The following is a 22613-nucleotide window of genomic DNA, read 5'->3' on the forward strand; positions in this document are numbered from 1 at the left end:
TTCCAAAACTATTCCCATCCCTCATCCCTTACCTCTGGTTCATCCTGGATCTTCCATCTGTGACTGAAATAGTCTATGAACACCTTCCCTAGCTTTCCATGAATTATCTCTCCATGAGACCACCTCCAGAAATTTCCTTCTGGATGTGGATTCAAGTTGGCATCCATACCTCTCTCAGGCCTCTCTATGCTGAATAGTTTCATTCTAATCCCCTTTTCAGGTCTGTTTTGTGTGTTGCCTTCTCCCATTGGAATACAAGCTCCCCGAGAACAGGGACTGTCTTGTGTATTGCTTGTATATTAATTGTACCCCCCCAGCCCTAGCACAGTGCCTATTATGTCATAAATAATAAAGGTTTGTTTCCTTTCCTACACTGAGTACTTCATAAAGCCTTCCAACATTACTACAGGCAACTACGATGGGCTGGACATGTTGTTAGAATGCCAGATGAACACTTGCCAGAAAGACCATTTTATGGGCAAGCGCTCACAAGGGGGTCAGAAGAAGCCATACTGAGACAGCCTGAAGGTCTCATTGAAGAACTTTAGAGTTGATTGTCCATCACAGGAGACACTGGCACACAACCACCCAGCATGGCGTGCCCTCATCAGTGAGGGGGCGGCCCTCTATAAGGAAGGCAGAATGGAAGCAGCTCAAAGGAAATGTGACATTTTGAAGTTTAGAGTACCCACCCCAGGTGTTCATCTGGACTACTTGTGCCTGACCTGTGGAGGAACATTCTGAGCTTGTTTTGGTTTGATCACCCACGGTAATTTGTGTCAAATATAGTGATATCATTTTGGTCTTCTTCTAATGAAGGACATGAACCAACCAACCAACTTCATATTATACTCATTATTCCATTTGTGCCTAAAGCATTTAATATACTACTGATTTGACCTAGAATTGACTTGATTGTAGAAATAAGTTCAATAAAGACTCATTTCTGGAACATTGCACACACACAGTTTGAAGAGATAAAAGGGGAAAACACACATGCTCTGAAATTCATGAATTCTCCTGGTCATTCATTCAGAATCTATGAACTTCGCTATGAGAACTAACAAATCTAGTTTCCAAAAGGCTATCCATTGCTAGGCTTGGAGTCAAGAAGACCTGAGTTCAAATTTTACCTTGCATGCTTACTAATTGTATTTAACTTCTCTGACTCTGTTATCCCATCTGTAAAATAGAGATAGTAATTTCAACTACTACCCAGAGTTATAATGAGAATCAAATGATATAATAATTGTAAAGCATTTAGGACAGGGCATGTTACATAATAGGTGATATATAATCATCATCATCATCATCAGTCCTTACAATAGATAACAAAGCAACAAATTAAAATAGAAAATGAGATGGATGAAAGGATACAAGCACATGATCAGAGAAGGGACATCTGAAAGTAAGAGAGGGGCCAATTAAAAAAAATTATAAAATGCACAAGGACTGAGACAAAAGGACTTAGTTAAGCTAATCTGAGGCTGCTCAAAGTAGGGATAAACATACCCATAGCTCTTGAAACATCTGTCACAGAATTCTACAAATAATTGATGTGCATATAGTTGGGTTTGTTTGTTTTTTTTTTTTTTTGCTTTAGTACATAAGTAGCAAACTCTTCACTGCAAAACTTCTCTCTCTACAGGGTCTGAGATAGCAAAGGGTATGGATTAGATTGACTACCCAATTTCTTTTCATGGGTCCTTGGAATGATTACCAAGAAGAGGTTTCCTGGAGTAACTAGTACAAGACATCCTCATGTTCTAATACGTCTAAGAGTTCACCTGAAACATGTTTATGTAACATGACAATAAAAAAAAATAGAGAGTATCTAATCCATGCAGAAGAGCCACTGGAAAACCCCAGAGATGTGTTTAAAGAACCTTGCCCAGTGCATAATTAGGCTATAGGTCACCATCTGTTTCTAAGTCCTCATAAAACTAACCATATGTTGTTTTCATCAATTGTTGAAAGGGAGTCATACCCCCTTGTCCAACCAAAATGCTACAGATGCACACATTTTGTTCCCCAAATATTTTTGAGATGGGAGTGGAGGTGGAAAGTGGAGGGAGTAGAGCAAAGGGAAATAAATTTCCCATACATTCAGGGTTTCAACTTTCTTATTTTACTTTTTAAAGAATTTAAATCATGTTCTGATTTGGTTTGTCTCTTCCTTAGAAATAATTATGTACCCTATCATAATTCAGAAAAGAAAACAGGAAAATAGCCATGTACTTAACATTTTGCAAAGATTTTCAAAATGTAAGGTATTTTTTGCCATTTATTTTTGAAGTTTCTTTAGTATAAACTTTCAAGCTGGGATAACAGAAAAAATTTCATAGAAGTAAACAGAGCTTCTCTTCTTTTCAAATAAAGTCTAAACTTACTTAATCTAACACTCAAAGCCTTTCCATTTTCTAGAGTCTTATTTCATAGACTACCCTACCAACCCCAGCGATTTTATGCTCTAGTTCAATTGAACTACTCTTACAATATATGGAATTTCCTGCTGCCATATTTCTGTTTGCTCTCTTCTTCTGACCTCCACATCTCTACTCTCACCTCAACTGATTGAAATTCTACTCCTGACTCCCAGTGCAAATGGCATTCTATAGCAATAAAGTCTTCCTGGGTACCATAGTCAGAAATATTTCCTTCATATCAACAAGGTGGCACATTAGAAAGAGCACTGGATTGGAAGTCAGGAAGACCTGGGGTTAAATCCTAGTTTTAGACATTTATTGCTAGGTGATCCCAGGCAACAAGTCAGTCTCTCAGTCTCAATTTCCTTATCAGTATAGTGAAGTTAACATCAGCGCTTAACTCCCAGGGTTGTCATGAAGATAAAATGAGATAACATCTGTAATGTACTTTTTAAACCTTAAAGTTTAAATATTACTTATAATTATTGTATTATTTTCTTCAGATCTCACCCAGCACTGCTGAATTGGTCTATTTTGTAATAGAGTTATTTGCATATAGTCAAGCATTAAGAGAGAACAATCAGAGATTAGCAAGAGCCAACATGATTTCATCAAGAACAAATCATGCCAGACTAAACTCATTTTCTCTCTTGATAAATTTACTAGGCCCAGGAAAATACTACATGCTTAATATAACTGGACTTCAATAAAGCATCTGACAAGTCTCTTATGCTTATGAATTATACTAGCTTAAAATTGCATTAAGTCTTTTGGGACACCCTGTTTAGGGGATGTGGGCTAAATGATAGCAGAATTAAGTGAATTTAAAATTGGCTGTACAAATCGCATTGCTTTGAGAGTAATCATTGAATGGCTCGATGTCAACATGAAATGGCTTCTACTGGAGTGCCTAAGGGAAGCTCGGTCTTAAGCTGTTGAATATTTTTAATGATTATCTCAGATAAAGTTATAGATGGGATGGTCAGCAAATTTTCAGATTACACAAAGCTAGGAAGGATTGCTAACACACTGAATGTTGGAAAGATCCAAATGTAGTTCAACAAACAAGAACGATGGGTCAAATTGAATGAAATCAATTTTAATAAAGATAAAGCTAATGTTCTATGACTAAATGCAAAAATTTAACAAGTGCATATAAAAGTTGACACGTTATTATCTGATCTGAGCTTAGAACAACTCTCTAAGGGAGATTCAACCAGTATTAACACCATTTTACATATGAGGAAGAGCCCTAAAAAAGTTAAATTACTTTTCCATGGAATTATATAGTTGCTTAGTGTTGAAAACAGGACTTGAAACCAGGTCTCTGATCTCTGAGCCTCTCCATCCACCATATCATCTGACTAAATGATGGTTCAGGCTATAAGTCCTTGAAGGGTTCTGTGAACTGCATCTGCATCATCATCATCATCATCATCATCATCATCATCATCATCATCAAAGCAACAATAAGCACTTTACTCTAGAATGAAGAATCATGACAAACAAAAGTGTGTCCAGAAGGTGCTACAGCAGGACCATCAAAGGCACAGGAAATCTGCTATGTGAGGAGCAGTTAAAGGCACTGGAAATGTTTAGGTAGTCAATGGATAAGTATTTTAATTAAGGATCTAATGGAGCAGCTAGGTGGCCAGTGGATAGAGCACCAACCCTGGAGTTAGGGGGACTTGAGTTCAAATCCAGACTCAGACACTTAATACTGGTTTAGCTATGTGACCTTGGGCAAGTCATTTAACCCCATTGACTTGCAAAAAACAAAAACAAAAAAAGAAAACAACAAATTAAGAATCAACCATGTCCACATACTTGAAGTTGCAAAGAAATAAAATTTCACTAACTATAAAGAAAAAGATGCTAAGTCATAGAGCTATCAAAAAGTAAAGAGTAATTTCGAATTTTAGAAGGGTCTCCTTTACCACTGATCTGGATGAACCTAAGGGTATCAAATCTGTATCTCAAGCCTGATTGCCACTTGAACCAGATGCAAATATACAGACATTGTTAATTTGTGATTTTCTAAGTCAATATGTGGCATTGTCACTAGCCTGAATGACCACTTATTTGCTAAGTATAGAGAAGAAAGTTGTCTCTTTAAGTGTCCTTTGAACCACTCAAGTTCCCTCCAAGCCCCAAAGACCCACCCCCTCCCACACTGAAAGCTTCTTGAAGTCGGGGATCATGTCTTGGCACATTTTTCAACACTTCACTAGTATTTAATTTGTCAAACTGAACAATATAAGATCCTCCACATGTATTTTACAAGAAATTTCTAGAACTCTAGAAGATCCGTAAGCCTATCATATCATTTATAACCATGAATTCAGAGAAACCACATTCTAAAATGAATAACAATTACAGCTGAATACATCAAGCTTCCTTGTAAATAACCATGTAATAACTGAAAGAAATGGACATGAAGTGACATTTTGACTTTTAAGAGCAAGAGATAATCCTAAACTGACAAATATGTTCTCTCCCTCACAAAAACACCCTTCCTAAGAATGACTAAACAATCTGAACAGGAGAACAAAATGTTCTGCTTTTTTTTTTACCAAAATACCAAAACAACCAAAGTAAAAATCATTTTTGATATGTGTCTAGAGTTTAAAACTTTTACGCAAGAAGAACAGAGACATCTAACGCGAGCCATTATAAACTCATAGTAGAAACAGGTCATTAACGGTTCTGCTAAAATGAATAAGGAATCACTTTACCCATTTCCTGACATCCTTGAGAAGTGAACCAATTTACCTAATCTTTGATCTACTCACAATAATAAATTGCTAATGTGTAGCACTGGCTCCAGCTCCTCATAATACAACAAAACATAATCCCATAATGCTAGATCTGGGTAAAGTGCTGTAATGTCATACCCAATTCTCAAAGAACTTGGGAAGCAGTATAGAGACAGAAGGCATGGACAATAGTTCATTAACTTTTAAGTTAACCTTTAGTTACCAAAACTGCCAGTCTTTTAATGATCTAGCAGCATTGTGGTCCAGTGACTACTAAATGTAAAACTACTGCTTTTGAAGGGTGTGCTAATGATAAAACTGTTCTGGGCTCATATGATGGAGACTTGTAACAGAGGGGATAACAATATTATTCTCTTCTGTTGTGACTGACTTTTTCCTCAACTTTTCTCATTTGGAGGATAAACAGCACAACTCCTTGGTGAGAATGACAGATAAGCCTCGGCTATCTCCGTTATCTTCCCAGATACTCTTTTGTTTGAGGTATATATCATTAGTATGGTCATATCATTAAAATATGCCATGATTTTGAATCATTTCTGTGATTTAATCTGTTTTCTCATAAATGAGGCAGCATCCTACCGCTGACAAGTCAAGGCTGAATAAATAAATGCAAAGTTAAATTATTCTGGTCAATGTATTGTATTTTATGCTTAATCAAAATATACTTCTTTCCTGCCAAAGCATTTAAGCCCATCAAGAATTTTTGAGAGTTTCCCAAAGGATTTCTTAAACTTAATTATCCTTAGCAACACCAACAAATCCCATTGGGAATGCCATACCTATCCTATTCACCTCTTATAGGGAAATCTTTGGCTATCAATCCTAACCCAACTCACTTAGAAGCCACACCATCTTTGGTTATATATTTCTGTCCTATGATGCATCTGCTTATGAGGCTGCCATTTTTATTGATTTTCTGGGTGAGCCAAAGAGTTGGCAAGTTCAGCAAGCAAGTTCATGTAACTCACTGGATTCTGATAATTAGGCATTAGATTATTATTGAATCCACCAAACATGCTGTTGAAGGTTTAGGTTCCTTGGGTTAAGGGTTAGGGTATGTTGGGGATAAGGGATGTAGGGGAGTCTCTCATTTCCAAATTATTTTTTTCTCTAATATAAAAAGATCTATAATTTTAGGGGTAAAATGTGGAGGATAAGTCCCTGACACCTAAAGGGTCACAGACTGACTTTCGCAGGGTTTCACAGCAAGAGGATTAGAATTTACAGCAGGTCTGCCATAATCCAAACCTATCACCCTTCACAATATCACACTAGCTCTCCTTTTACATTTCAATGCACACATACAAAAATAGACAATATACATAAATAATTATAGACCTCTTGATTTTTATAAGACATCTTCAGGAAGATTTGCTGTTTTGGACTTGTTCTGGTCTCTTTCTCATAAAAATATCTCAGAAACACAATTTTCTAAATAAGTCCTTGGGCAATGATTCACTATTAAAAAAAATCCCCAACATTCCATCAGTACAACAATCGGGGACAATTTGGGACTCTCTGCAACGAAGAATACCATCTGTATCCAGAGAAAGATCTGTGGAGTTTGAACAAAGACCAAGGACTATTGCTTTTAATTTAGGAAAAAAACTGATATCATATTGTCTGATATTGCTATCCCTTATACTTTATGTTTCTTCCTTAAGGATATGATTTCTCTCTTATCACATTCAATTTGGATCAATGTATACCATGGAAACAATGTAAAGACTGGCAAACTGTCTTCTGTGGGGGGGGGGGAAGTAAGATTAGAGGAAAAAATTGTAAAACTCAAAATAAATAAAATCTTTACTAAATTAAAAAAAAAGAAAAAAGTATCCCCAAAAGTTATTTTTGCCCTGTCCCTATTGCTAGCAGTCAAAGATAGACTGAGAAGCAGTATAACATAGAGGGATCAGAAGTGTCACAAGGGATACTCTCAAGGTCTCTCAAGAACTCTAGAACTGATTGTGAAGAATGGGAGACATTGGCACAAGATCACTCAGCGTAGAATACCCTCATGATAGAGGATGCTGTGCTCTATGAGCAAAGTAGAATTGAAGTAGCTCATGGGAAATGTGAGATGCACAAGTTTAGAGAAGCCACCCTCGGTGTTCACATGGACTACTTATGCCCAACCTGTGGTAGAGCATTCTAATTCATAATAGTCTGATCAGTCACAGTTGGACACACTATGACTTGTCTCAAACATAATGATATCACTTTGGCTTCCTTCGATGATAAAGGACAAGGACCAACCAATCAACCACCCTAGCGAAATGAGCACTGGCATTAAAATCAGAAAATTATGAATTCAAATTCTGCCTCAGAAACTTAGCATTTGTATGATCTTGGGCAAGTCATTTCCTCCCTTAGTTTCAGTAGCAGCAGCTATACCTGACTTAAGGAGATCAAGTGAAATAAATGAAAACCTTAAAAGTAGTACTTAAATCAACATGATTTAACTACTAGCAATATTAGTTTTAAAATGTCCATTTTCCTTTCCTTCTCAGTATGATTTTTTAATTTCAGTTTATACCACAGCAGTAGTAGGTCATATTGACTAGAGCACAAGAAAGTCCTGTGGTCAAATCTTGCCTTACATATTTACTGATTGTTAGGACCTTTGGCTAACAACTTTTCTGAGCCTTGGTTTACTTATTTGTGAAATAAAGGGTTTGAATCATTGATGGTCCCTAAGGATCCTTCTAGCTCTAAATGAAGATCCAACTGATAAGAAAAAAACTAAATGACAAAGGTATTTATTTATTTATAAAGCGCTTACTAAGTGACAATAATAAGCAATCATATACAAAAGCAAAACCTGTCCTTGTCCTGAAGCAGTTTGCATTTTAATGGCAGAGACATTTCTCTTTAGGGAGGGAGCTTTTTGGTCTGGAAATTTTCTGGGAAGTTGAACGGGACAATAGGAGTAGACAGACATATTGCTTCCAGGAGCAAAGACTTAATCCTGGTTCCAGACCTGGAGGGGATCATAGTAGAGAGTGTATGGACATGAAAGATGGCTAAGGGATTAGGAAGTGAAATGAAGTATAGCTGGTGATATCAAACTGAAAAAGAGGACCAGCTGAGACATCCCCCAGTCAAGATACTTCTCTCCCAGAATGGAAGTCCCAAGATGAAAGGGTGGCTTTTATAAACATCTGTCGGTTGCTCAATTTCATTACTCGGATGATTGGTTCCTTAATCATTTGGGCACACTTTCCCCAAACACAGGTAACATCTCCCATCACATATCAGAAGATGGGCTAGGTGAAATGTTTTGAAAACTGATTGTATGGTAATTAACTCCTTGAATTTCAAATGATTAATGTATCCCCAAATCCGTCTTCAGCACCTACAACTCAAGAATTGTTTTCAACACTCAATGAGACTCTCCTCTAAACAATTTTAAAATATCGCCATAAATCAAATTTTGAATCAGCAGATCCAACAAAAGGTTAGAATAGGATATTGTTCAAACATAAGACAACTTAGGAGGTTAGTAGGTCTGCAAGAGAAGTCTGTGCCATCAGTATTATTTCCAAGCATTATTTGAAATTTCTTCCAATGACTTCCAAGACTTATGCCAAACTATAATTCCTTTTTTTTGATAGATTGTTAAATGTCTATGTGTATACATAGACACACATTAATATAAGAGATCTGAACAGCATCAAGAGCCAAGATGAAATTCAGATATTTTTATTTATATGTACATATGTGTCCATGCTCACTGGGGTTCTTTGGGGGAGGAGTGATAGTGCAGGAGAGGGTACAAGAAAATAACCTAAAGAATGTCACCCTAGGCTGTATTAATTAATTAATAGAAGTATGTTGTCTGTACAGAAGAAGAGAACTCTCTTCATCCTCTCCTCCTCTGCCCTGGGCAGACTACATCTGTGGAACTGTATTATGGGTATTACATTTTAGGACAAATATGAGCATATCCAGAAAAAGGCACTTACTCATTAAAGAGGACTAAAGAGTATACTATAGGAAAGGAACTCAGCACATTCACCAGATGTGATTAACAATTTCTCCAAGTGATTATGAAAAAGGGTAAAAACATCACTTGTACAAAAATATTCATAGCAGCCCTGTTTGTGGTGGCAAAGAACTGGAAATTAAGTGAATGTCTTTCAGTTGGGGAATGGATTAACAAACTGTGGTATATGGATGTCATGGAACACTACTGTGCTATTAGAAACCAGGAGGGATGGGAATTCAGGGAAGCCTGGAGCGATTTCCATTGAACTGATGCTGAACAAGATGAGCAGAACCAGAAAAACATTGTATACCCTAACAGCAATATGGGGGTATTGATCAACCTTGATGGACTTGCTCATTCCATCTGTATAACAACCAAGGACAATTTTGGGGCTATCTGCAATAGAGAATATACCTAACCATCTGTATCCAGAGAAAGAATTATGGACTTTGAACAAAGACCAAAGATTATTACCTTCAATTAGAAAAAAAAACCCCATCATCTTATTATATAATTTTGCTATATCATACTTTATTTTTCTTCCTTGAGGATATGATTTCTCTGTCATCACATTCAACTAAGATCAATGTATTTCAAACGAGATCAATCATAGAAACAATGTAAAGACTAACAGAATGCCTTCTGTCGGGGGGAGGGAGGGAAGCAAGAATGGGGAGAAAATTGCAAAACTCAAAATAAATAAAATATTTCTAAAAAAAAAAAAAGAAAATGTGTTGAAACTCAAAAAGAAATAATTTCTCCAAGTACCAGAAGAGCTACAGTGTGGGATATCTGTTCTGCTTGATGCCAAAGAACAGGGACAGAAAAAATAATGGGCAGATATCACAGAAAGACAACTTTTGACCCTGTATAAAGACAGATTCTTCTCCTTCTCCTTTATTTTTTGGAGTGAGAGTTATCCAGAAAGACTGCACTGGGAGGTAGTACACTTCACATCATTGATGGTATTTATGTGCTAGTTAAAGCTGCATTACCCTGGAGTAAGACATATTAGAAAAGGTTTCTTATCTCAGTGCAATTTGAATTAGATGGTCTATCAGAGGTTATCCACTCTGAAATTCCGTGGACCAGTAATACGTTTTTGGTATCAACAAAAATCACCTCAATAGAAATGCTCTGTACATGAAGCTAGACAGAGAAATAGGTTAAATTGCAATGGGAAAAAACTTGGAGTTAGTTACAATGAAAATCCTCCGACAATAAAGGCAGTCAAGACAGATCACAAAGAAAGATTTCACGAACAAGAAAAATAGCCATTTGTCCCAAATGGACTGAGTTGTCTGCTGAGAGTGAGGGAAGAAAGATTGTATAGTTTCAGAATCTTCCTCTATAATATACAGAAAATCATCTGAACACCTAAAAACAGAAATATTGGGATAAAAACAGAGTGGCCGTCTCTTACCAAAACTTCTGTTCCCATCATCAAAGCTCATAAAGACCAATAATGGCCTAGATTCCACAAGTTAAATTAAGGAGAAAATAGTCTTTTAACTGTTTAAGTTGTTTAAGATCAAATCCAGTCTCAAACATTTACAAACCATGTGACCCTAAGAGATTCATTTAACTTCTCTGTGATTTAGTGACCTTGTTTATAAAAAGGTGGAAATAATAGCACCAAACTCACAAAGTTAGTGAGAGGATAAAGTAATATAGATCTGGCACAATCCATACAACACACACATAAGAATATATAAAAATCAAAATCCTCTCCTCCAGGAATTTACATTCTACTGGGAGGGATACAACATGTTCATAGTAAATGAATGTCTGAGAAGCACTGATGAAATTCTTTAAAATGTGCCATATTCTATTCTAAGAGCTAACTAGAGATACAAATATAAAACTAAAATCTGTACAAGTGTAAAATGGAGATGGTTCCTGGAGAGTGGTAGCCAGCTAAGGGAGTTATGAGCTACACGTACAAAGATCTTGGGTGGCACAACAGGGCAGTCAAATATCGTGCCATTTTCCAGAGGCAAAGTAATTGATTTGCTTATGGTTCCTACATCAAGAGGTGGAGAATGGTAAGGGAGTAGAAGGGGCAACAGGGGCAGTTCACTGGTAGACAGGATGAGAAATGACTAGGGTGAAGATGAGGATCCATTAACCCAAGGTCTTCAGAAGCCAGAGGCTTAGTTCCTCCCTAGACCAGTCTCTGCCTTCAGCAGTAGGTTATATATTGTTCAAAATAAAATATCGATTGGTGCTTAAGGAAAGAAGTGAAAAGTGAAATGGGACAGGGGGTTAGGCTTCTTTAAAAAAAAAAAAAGATTTTCATTCACATCCAGGAGAGGAAAAAAACAAAAAGAACTAAAAACCACAGAATCTGAATGAATACTATGATCCCTTTTCTAAAACTCCTTGTGGTTTTCCTTCTTATCCCATTTCTTTTTCTCTTAGTGCTTTTTCTCTTAGTACATACACAAAATAACTAATATGTAAACATGTGAAACATAACTGATCATGTACAACTATTGCCAGACTGTTTGCCACTGAAGGGAGGAGGTGATAGAAAAATGTTATAACTTATAAATATGTAAGTGGATGAATATTGAAAAACTTTTAAAACATGTAATTGGAAAAATAAAATATCAAAAAAAGTAAAGGCGGTATGACATTTGAGTTGCGATTTGAAAAGTTAGGGAATTGAGGCAGAGATCACAAGGGAGAATATTTCAGTCATGAAGGACAGTTTCTGCAAAGGCATGAAGACAGAAAATGGAACATTATATATTGGAAACAGCCAGACCTATCTGACTGGAACACAAACTGCTTGAGGAATAATGTGCCAGGAAAGGTAGGCTAGAGGCAGCTTGAGAATGGCTTTCAGTTTTAAAACAGATGAGTTTGTATTTTGTCCTAAAATGGAAAGACAAAGAAGCTTCCTAAGCAGATCGATAACATGGTCAGATGTGCTTTTTAAGTATATTAATTTAGCAGTTTTGTGGAAGATGGATTGAAAAGGGAAGATATTCAAGACCAGAACTGAGATACCTAACTTCTGGCACAACCTCCTTCTCACTCTCGGGACTTTTACAGATTGTCTCTGCCCAGCTATCACCACTTCCTCCCTTTTCAACTCTTGAAGATAATGACTGTCTTTTTGCTCCCAAGCTGAGTGCTTGGGACAATGACTGGCCCATAGTTAGTGCTCAATAAACACTCCATCTCTCAGTCCCTCCATCTAGGAAGGAATGGGTAAATCCCTCTTGTCACAACTTATATAATTGATTTGCTTAATGAAGGTCACACAAGTAGTTAGTAGCAAGACTCCTCAATCCATTTCCTTGTACTTGAAGCTTAATGCTTAGTCCTCTGTACCAACTTATTCCAGATGGGAGTTAACTAAGAACAAACAAAAGGCCCCATAAATGATATTCCTCTCAATTACCTTAATTCTAGCTTTTGATTCATCTAAACTAGCACTTCATATGATGTACTCTGCAGGGAAATTAAATAAATAGGATGACAATATCATACTTCTCATACTTCTTTTCCGATCTTAAACCAATTAGTTGTTCCAAATTTGATTCTAACTGTTGCTTGTTGGTCTGAATATAGGTTTCTCAGGAGAGAAGTATGGTGATGTGGTTGATGCAGTGATTAGAGCACCGGTCTTAGAGTCAGGAGGATGGGAGTGCAAATCCAGCCTCAGACACTTGGTGCTTACTAACTGTATGATATTGGAGAAGTCACTTAACCCTGAATGACTTGCATCCAGGACCATCTCCAGTCATCCTGATTCATACCTGGCCCCTGGACTTAGATGGCTCTGGAGGAGAAAAATAAGACTGGTGACTCAGCACAGCACCCCTCCCACTCGAATCCAGTGCACGTGCTTGTCATGGCATCACCTCCCTGATGCCATTGTCTTCTTCAAGAATGAAGGACAAACATAAAGATGATCTGGAAGTCATATCTCTTTGAAGACTTGCCACATTTCCTTCTGATCCCCATAGCCAAAACCTTTAGTATAGTCAATAAAGCAAATATTTTTCTGGAACTCTCTTAACTTTCTCCATAATCCAGCTAATATTGACAATCTAGTCTCCAGTTCCTCTGCCTCTTAGAAAAGCACTTGCAATTCTGATAATTATTCGTTCTCATACTGCCTAGTTTGCATAGGTTCATCAGTGTGTGAACTGAATGCAAGTTTTGGGTAATTGAACATTCATTGGCATTACCCTGCTTTAAGATTATGATATCTTCCAATCCAACGACCACTCGAGTTTTCCAAATTGGTTGGCACATTGAGTACAGAATTTTAACTCTTGGGATTTTAAATAGCTCAGCTAGAATCCCAAATCTCCCCTAGTCACTATTAGCACTGGTTCCTGAAGCCCACTTGACTTCATTCTCCAGATTCAATAATAACTACAGTTTTGTGGTTATCAGTAATGTGAAGATCTCTTCCACTTCTGCTAATTCCCTACCATTTTTGTCTTTTATCATATCCCCAGATATCTCTAATTTTTTTTGAAATGTCTTCCCCATTCTATCATTTTCTTCTATTTTTTTACATTATAACATATAAGTAAACCTTTTTGTTTCTCTTGCTTTTCTCTGGAATTCTGCAGAATCTTCATTATGTTCATTGTGGGTAAGCTGGCAAGACTTTCATTTTATTGAGCTACACAAGCCCCTCTGCCTTGTGACAAGGTAGTAATCTAAGAGGGGTCTAATTCCATGTAGGGGGTGTTCAGGTAGGTGTGGGTTTAGACTTTTCAGGGCTGATTGTCCACTTTTGGTGTCCACCCAGCACTAAATTTTCACCCAAAAGGTTTAGTATACACAGCAGATGGGTTAATCCAAGTTGGGGGTAAATGGTAGATTGCAAACCTATTGGTGAATTAGTAGATGTTTACCCTAAGCAGATGAAGATTTCCCCTGGTGGAATGAATGGATGGAAATAATTAGTTTCAACAACCATGAAGCTGCCATGAAGCAGGCTCTATAGAGTACTTAGATTTTGGTTCGACACTGTAGACTCCAATCTCATCCACTGAATCCCAGGTCATCACCAGTCATCTTGACTTTTGTCTTGCCACTGAACTCTGATGACGCTGAAGAGAGAGTGAGGCTAGTGACTTTTTGTAGGTCTACCTCACTTAAATCCAATTCATGCATGACTCTGAGATATCACCTCATGATGTCACTGGTCCTCTTCAAAAAATGAAGGACAAACAAGAGCAACAACAATTTCATGGCCATCAGCTAATGTTTCTAATCATGGAAAAGGGAGAACAAAAGAACCAGTCCTGTATCAGAGGCTCTTTTGCTGACTTGAAGATTGTTTCTAAGATAATTTGGAGAAGCAATTCCCTGTGGGCTCAACCTTATTGAGATTTTAATGTAAACTTTCTTCTGAATTGCCTTCATCCAGGGACATAGAAAGTCCATTTAAGGTTAGACTGAAATAGCCATTCACATAATTAGCAGCAAGAAAGATGACAACATAGCAGAATCTCTATCATGAAATTCCAGATCTTCAAATAATCATATTTCAGGGACCCACAATTCTATATAAATCACAGGGAAAGTGGAAAGTAGAAAAAAGTGGAAGTGGAGATGGGATCTAAGTTAGCAGACACCTAAGTTTTTTGGATATGTAATCACCCAGTAAGAAATTTCTGAGTACACACCTTCAATATATACATATTTACCTTCTCATAAATTATAAATAGATGTATTTCCTATACTAATTTTACATACATTAAAAACAGAAATAGCAATTTAAATGATACAAATAAAATGATTGAAATATTTGTCAACAATATAAAAGTTTTGCTCCCTCTAAAAATATTATAAATAATAATTTTTAAGCAAAAGCATTAAGACAAAGTATGCCTCATTACTTCTCATAATCTTGGTTTAACACTTTGTGTTAGATAGACCCAGTTCTCAGAATTACTTTAAATTCAGTTTATTTTAATATTTGATTTTAATGGCAGGGAGGAACAGAAGGAGAAACCTCACAAAGATACTTTAGTTTTGTTGAAAGTTAATTAGCAAGTATGTAATCTTTTTTTGATGTTGATAAGTTGTTCTTAAAAATTTATCGGAATGTAATAAGCTGGGAAACAATCTTTACAACTAGTATTTCTGACAAAGGACTCATTTCTAAAATATATAGAGAACTGAGTCAAATTGAAAAAAAAAAAAAAACCAAGCCATTCCCCAACTGACAAAAGTTCAAAGGATATGCAAAGGTAATTTACAGCTGAGGAAATCAAAGTGATCTATAGTCATAAGAAAAATTGCTCTAAATCACTACTTATTAGAGAAATGCAAATTAAAGCATCTCTGAGGTATCACCTCACACTTCTTAGACTGGCCAACATGACCAGAAAGGAAAATGCTCAATGTTGGAAGGGATGTGGGAGATCTGGGACACTATTACATTGCTGGTTGAGGTGTAAACTGATCCAACCTTTCTGGAGAGCAGTTTGGAATTATGCCGAAAGGGAAACAAAAATGTGTATAGTCTTTGATCTAGCAATACCACTACTGGGTCTATACCCTGAAGAGATGATGAAAAAGGGTAAAAATATCACTCGTACAAAAATATTCATAGCAGCCCTGTTTGTGGTAGCAAAGAAATGGAAATCAAGTAAATGTCCATCAGTTGGAGAATGGCCTAACAAACTGTGATATATGCATGCTATGGAACACTATTGTTCTTTTAGAAACCAGGAGAGATGGGAATTCAGGGAAGCCTGGAGGGATTTGCATGAACTGATGCTGAGTGAGATGAGCAGAACCAGAAAAACACTGTACACTCTAACAGCAACATGGGGGTGATGATCAACCTTGATGGACTTGCTCATTCCATCAGGGACAATTTGGGGCTGTCTGCAAAGGAGAGTGCCATCTGTATCCAGAGAAAGAACTGTGGAGTTTGAACAAAGACCAAAGACTATTACCTTTAATTTAGGAAAAAAACTGATACCTTATGGTCTGATCTTGCTCTTATACTTTATGTTTTTTCCTTAAGGATATGATTTCTCTCTCATCATATTCAATTTGGATCAATAGGGGCAGCTAGGTGGTGCAGTAGATAGAGCACTGACCCTGGAGTCAGGAGGACCTGAGTTCAAATCTGACCTCAGACACTTAATAATGACCTAGCTGTGTGGCCTTGGGCAAGCCACTTAACCCCAATGCCTTGCAAAAGAAAAAAAAAAACAAAAACAATTTGGATCAATGTATACCATGGAAACAATGTAAAGACTGGCAAATTGCCTTCTGGTGGGGGGGGGGAAGTAAGATTAGAGGAAAAATTATAACACTCAAAATAAATAAAATCTTTAAAATAAAAAAATTATCAGAAAGGGTTGTATGTTAATGTTTCTAAAAATATATTCAAAATATACTAAAATCTTACATTTGTAAGATTTTTTAAACATGTTAGAAAATTCTGTTGTTGGGGCAGCCAGAGTACTGGCCCTGGAGTCAGGAGTACCTGAGTTCAAATCCAGCCTCAGACACTTAATAATTACCTAGCTGTGTGGCCTTGGACAAGCCACTTAACCCCATTGCTTTGCAAAAATCAAAAAAAAAAATCTATTATCAAGTTGGGGTGTTTTTTTTTTAAGTGTACAGATGGGAAAGTATTGTAGTTGATACATTTACAATATTTCTAGCTACCCAGATGAGACTAATCTAGGAGGAGAGAGTAGTTAACAGAATTAAGCAGAAAAGTTCTGGTAGATCAGACTCAAAAATGGTCATCAGATTTGATAAACACAAGATCCTTGTCAACTTTGGAGAGAACAGTTTCAACTGAGTGAGAAGTCACAGGTAGTGAGAACCTGGTAATGTAAAGATAATCTCAAAGAAGGAAAGAAAATCCAGAAGAGAAGTTTCTTGGGGAAAGACAGTGTATTGAAATCTGCAATACTCTCACAACTCATTTATGATTGCTTATCCAGGGACTCAAAAAGTGTGTCCATGCATGTGGGGATGGGTAGGGAAAGGAGATGTTATTCATGTCCCACTTCCCTAGAACATAGATTTCTCTTACCTAAAGGTGCCTCAGCAATCATGAAGTGATGGAGGGTTGGACAGGTTGGGAATTTTATATGTTCCTTGAATGAGTGTCTAGTATTCTGAATTCTCATATATGAGGAGAGAGTATGAGAAATAAGTCCAGGATCAGACTCCATTTGGTTGGGAGCATAACTCTTGAGGTCTCCACTTGAGAAACTTCACTAGTTGAAGTAAAAGAATATCTGCTTTCCAGAGAATAATAATAATAAAATGAGATAATATTTGTAAAACACTTTATAAACCTTAAAACTCTATATACTTTAAGACGTCATTTAAAGTCAGTTGTTATCATCATCAACATCATCATCATCATCATCATTATTACAACATTCACTATCTAGAATATTTTATACTTATATAGCTATAATATTTAATAATGTAATAGCAATATAATTATATTGTTAAAATTGTGACATTTATAGGTAACTGTAATACTATCATACTTACAAAATTATCACAATATAATTCTATATCATATTACATATTTACATAATATATAGTAGATGATATTCTATATGTTATGATGCTGGTTATTATAATTAATTAGCATATGGCCATAATAATAAATCATTTTAATCATTATCATAATAGTTATTATCATTCTCATATTATCGTATCTGTTATTCATAATCATTATCACAATAACTAGTATGTATATAGAGCTTTGAGGTTTTTAACATGCTTTACAAATATCTCTTAATATCCTGAATGTAACCCTGATAGGGGATCTCATTATCCAGGATAAATGAATACTCTATAGATGAAGACCTAAGGATGTGACTTGCCTAGGGTCACATGGCTAGTGAGTATATGGCCAAATTTGAACTCTGACTCAAGTTTCCAACTCTATTCATCATACCGCCTTATTCCCTGATCATTATTTTTAATCACCTTGACCCTATCCCTTCTCAGTTCATACCCTCCTCAACCTTCTCATATCTTCCTTCAGTCATTAACAAATTCCCCTTTTTCCCAGATGTCTTTACTATATACACTCTTTATTTTATTTCTATTTTCTTATTAACAGAAACCTGGTTCTCCCTAAAAAAGAGAATGAGATTCTAGCCACTCCTCCAACCTCCCAGTTTATTCCTGGTTGTTCTCCTTTTCTTAAAGTCTGGAGGTAGAACAGGCATCCTCTTGGCTTCTCAGACTTTACCCTGTATTTTCATCACTAAACAACCAGGTTTCCTTTAATAGTTCTTTAATACTCTTGTTCAATTTCTTGTTTCTGTAATCTGAACTCTAGTTATTTCCCCCTCCTTTTTCAAGAAGTTTATAGCCGGGAAGGGTCATACTGTTGGTTCAACACCACCACTCATGGTAGAAATGTCTCATTCCACTGCTGGGACCCCTGAATCAAGGCCAGGGCCTCTAATTTCACTCCTCTCACCCCTCAACTCTTTGCAATTCTACTGCTGATATAATCTTACTGAAACTTTTTTTTAATCCAAATCTAAAAAAATGTTTTCTTATTGCCAAATGTGATGGTCCTTTCTCAATTCTTTTTCCTATCTGAATTCCCCCCCCTGTACTGCTGGATTAAAAAGTCTTAAGATCTTATTATGTCTCAGGCACTACTCTTAAAACAAGTGAGACAGTTCCCTCTCAAGGAGTGTCCAGACTAGTAGAAGACAACACACATAGCCAAGCAAGGGTTGATGCATGCTTGGTAATGGCTTTGGCAGGTAAGAAGAATTCACCAATCAGAACTCAGATTCCCAAGGATGGACGCACCATAGGAGAATCTTAACCCTAACTTACCTCCTGGATACTCTATTATTTCTGGGTTTTCAGAATGCAGCTCCTGGTTCTCCTCTTTCATGGTCTCCTTTGCTAGCCAATCACCCATCTATCACACCTAGGAATGTAGCTGCCCTTCAAGACTTCAACCTGTTGTTCTCCAGACCATAAAACCAAGCAGGTTGAATGCAGCAAAAACATTTCATGGATATCTATCCCTTTAATAAGACTTCTAGGGAGGTGATTTCAGCTGATCTCTTCCAAGATATATTGAGCTACTCTCCAGTAAGCAGTAAAACCATCTTAACTTCACACTTCTAAATCAATACAGGGATTGCAAACTTTTTTAAAAAAAAAAGTAATAAGCAAAATCAAAAAAGGAAAGGAAAATTTATGAGCTTGAGAAAAATAGAAGAGGTACAAAGAGTAGGACAGAGCTCTGCTTTCAAGAGAATTCATTTTTTTAAACTTCAGTGAAAACAAACAAACCAACAAATCATTTTTTTAAGCTACAAAATATTTTATAAGATCTATCTTACATACAAAATAGAAATATTTCATTGGAGGGACCATGATTTAACTCGAAACGTCCTTTTTAAAAAATGTTCCTAACTTGACCATTCCTAATGTACACTGTTTCAACTTCTATTCATGAAGATACAAGCAAAAACCAACAGGAGGACTAGTAATGCAGACATTAACAAAGTGAATTAGTTGTGCTCTGGTTTCTTAGCACCCATGTATGTATTTATACAAGTGGATGAGAAACTTAGGAGAGCTATCATGATTAGAAAATGGTCTCAGATCAGTTCATGTGAAGCTTCCCCTCCAAGGTCCTGGTCACTTGGTTCCTCAATGACAACTCTCTGAGGTAATGTTGCAGAAAAGGTGAAATTTGAATTGACTGAAAAAGTTCCTCATCTGGAGGACATCAGGTTTTTTTCAAAAAAGGCCTGTTTTTAAAAAAAATACACAAATATAAACATGATCTCATACACAAACCCTGAAAGCTTGCAAGAGAGACTTCTTTCATTTATATGTATAAATACATGTGTGTATAATATACATAAATATATAACTGATATATTCACATATAAATACATACAATCGGTAATTTAATATTTGTATATAAAACAAAACTCTTTGTTTCCTTCCAGTTACTCCCCCCTCTTACTCCTCCATTTCCAATTTAGATACCAGTTGAGGGCTGGAGGCAATTGACTGTTTTTCCTGTGAGTTTTATTTGCAACTCTGGAGAGACAAAGGGTGAAAGAAAGGTAAATGACATCAGAGCAAATAGGTCTCCTTACATGGTACTAAACTGGGACTTCATTAAAGGGAGCATCATCCTCTGGAACAAAGACAAGACACTCATTTGGCAAGCCATTGTCTTCCATTGAGGCTTGTAGAAAATTAAGGATGTCTAAAACTGAGTCTTTTGATGCTTTCAATACTAGAAACCATGTAAGTGGGTTGATCTTAGAAAAGGATATCCCTTTTCTGTGGCCTCGGCAAACTACACTCTTCGTGTGGCAACTTCCGTAGCAAAGGGATCCAATATTCAGGCAGCATCTAAAATGTATCATGCTCTGGCGGTAAGTACTTTTGCGATAACCTTGTAGTTGTTAGTAGTGCAGTTGTAGTCTAATTTATATTGTTATTCCCATTTTACAATTGAGGAAACGGAGACAGAAAAATTAAGTGACTTGCCCAGGGTCACTCAGGTACATGCGTAGTGTCTGAGGATGGATCTAAATTCATGTATTCCTGATCCCAGGGTGCAGATAGGTGGCACAAGTAGTGCATGGAGCACCAGGAATAGAGACAGGAAGCCATCTTCCACAGTCCAAATCCAGCCTCAGACACACTTCCTAGCTATTTGCCACCAGGTAAGTCCTTCAACCTGTTTGTTTCAGTTTCCTTATCTGTAAAATGAGCTAGAAAAAGAAATGGAAACCTATTCTACTATCTCTGCCAAGAAAATCTCAAATGGGGTCACAAAAAGTCAGACATGACTGAAAAATGACTAAACAATGGAAATTCCTTACTCCAAGCCAATGCTGTATTCTCCAGTTAACTAGTAATAGTCCATTTGCATGACCATTGTCACAACTTGGCACTAGGACTTCTTTTTTTAATGGTAAACATTTATTATATTTTTATTTTCACAATATCTTATTTCAATTCTGAAACCAGACTTCAAATGTTTCACTACATCAGCATCAATCTGATGATGATTTAATAAATAAAGGAATATACATAAACCTTGATAAAAAAATAAGTTTGATATAGTTAGGATTCCCAATAATAAGAGACCTGATTCCCTAAGGGTCACATCTTTACAGGAAACACAAAAACAAAAAATCTCCACAACTTTAACAAACTTATATACTATCTATGTAATACTGTAATCTGGTGCAGGAAACAATATGAAATTAATAATATTGGTGCTGACAACTAGTATCATACCAAAAGACACAGTTTTCAGTTAGAAATAGGACAAGCAAGGATGATTGTTTCCTTGGATCTTGAAGGGTGCTAATTGAATTTCCATCACAAGAATTCAATGAAACACTAGGGCTCACACTTTAGAACTAAATTCTTAGACAAATATGCTTGTTGGTTATTATTGAAAATGAAAATGGGTAAACTCACAATTTGAAAAGGTATAGTTTTTTTCTAAACCCCCTTTCTCAGCTCCTTCTCTTCCTCCAGTCTCTTTTATATCTCTATCTTTCCTGCTAAACCTTCAGAAGGGATAATTACCCAGTCAAAATAACACATTAACAAACAAGGTCCAACTCCATAAAAGAAGGAAGACCAAGGATTAACTCATTTGTTGCATTAACAACTCATTACATTGTAAACTGTATTAAAACCACTGTATATTTTGCTATTGGCCACAGTTCAGCAAAGAAAAGGGGGGGGGGGGAATATTTTTTTTTCAAAGTAACTTGGGCCATAGGGGAATATGCTTAGAAAAATATAAGTGTGACTTAAGGGGCAGATTGAAAACAAACCAGATCAGGATCAACTTCATGAGAAGTTGATGTCACTTGAGACCCCTTTAGAAGCAGGCTCTTATGCTGGTGGAAAGAAAAGAAGGAAGGAAAAGAAAGAGGAGAGAGAAAGGGAAGGAAGGAAAGAAGGAAGGAAGGAAGGAAGGAAGGAAGGTTGCCTAGCACCGAAATCATATAAATCTGGGAAAGGAAACAAAAGTACAATATGTACTATTAAGAAGAAAAAGAAAGGATGAAAAAGATAGAAGAATTTTTTCATTGAAATCTATCTCAAGTTCATGTTACAGGAAAGCATTTTACCCTTACACAGTCATCAGGATTTCCTAATGATTGAAGTCATTGTATTAATGGCCAAAAATCCCTGGATAAACAGTTTTACAGTGCAGAGCTTTCCGAGGAATTCCTTGGGCCAAAAAGAAAATGAAGTTGAAATCTTCCCACTAATCTATTTTTCACATTGTTATTTAATGTTTAGTGAGTTCCAATATTAAATTAAGCTATGTTCTTAGCTTTCTACCCACAAAGGACCCACAATTACAAATAGCTCTGAGTTCTCCAACTGAGAAAGGAGGTCAATATGCTTCATAAA

The 22613-nt window shown here is 36.5% G+C and overlaps 1 protein-coding gene across 2 annotated transcripts in view; it reads right to left on the bottom strand.

The window, feature by feature from the left end:
* Positions 1 to 22613, bottom strand: part of TSPAN5 (tetraspanin 5) — a 208839-nt gene that overhangs the window by 97758 nt on the left and 88468 nt on the right. The window contains exon 1 of one of the 2 annotated variants that reach the window (XM_074228078.1): positions 33 to 17677. The exons of the other annotated variant lie outside the window; for it this stretch is intronic. Coding sequence (XP_074084179.1) covers positions 33 to 248 — 216 coding nt within the window. The 5' untranslated portion in view covers positions 249 to 17677. Of the gene's footprint in view, positions 1 to 32; positions 17678 to 22613 lie in introns of those variants that run through there. 2 annotated transcript variants of the gene reach the window in all.

This window comes from Macrotis lagotis, chromosome 3 (genome assembly GCF_037893015.1).
Source record: "Macrotis lagotis isolate mMagLag1 chromosome 3, bilby.v1.9.chrom.fasta, whole genome shotgun sequence".
NCBI classification, from domain to species: Eukaryota; Metazoa; Chordata; class Mammalia; order Peramelemorphia; family Peramelidae; genus Macrotis; species Macrotis lagotis.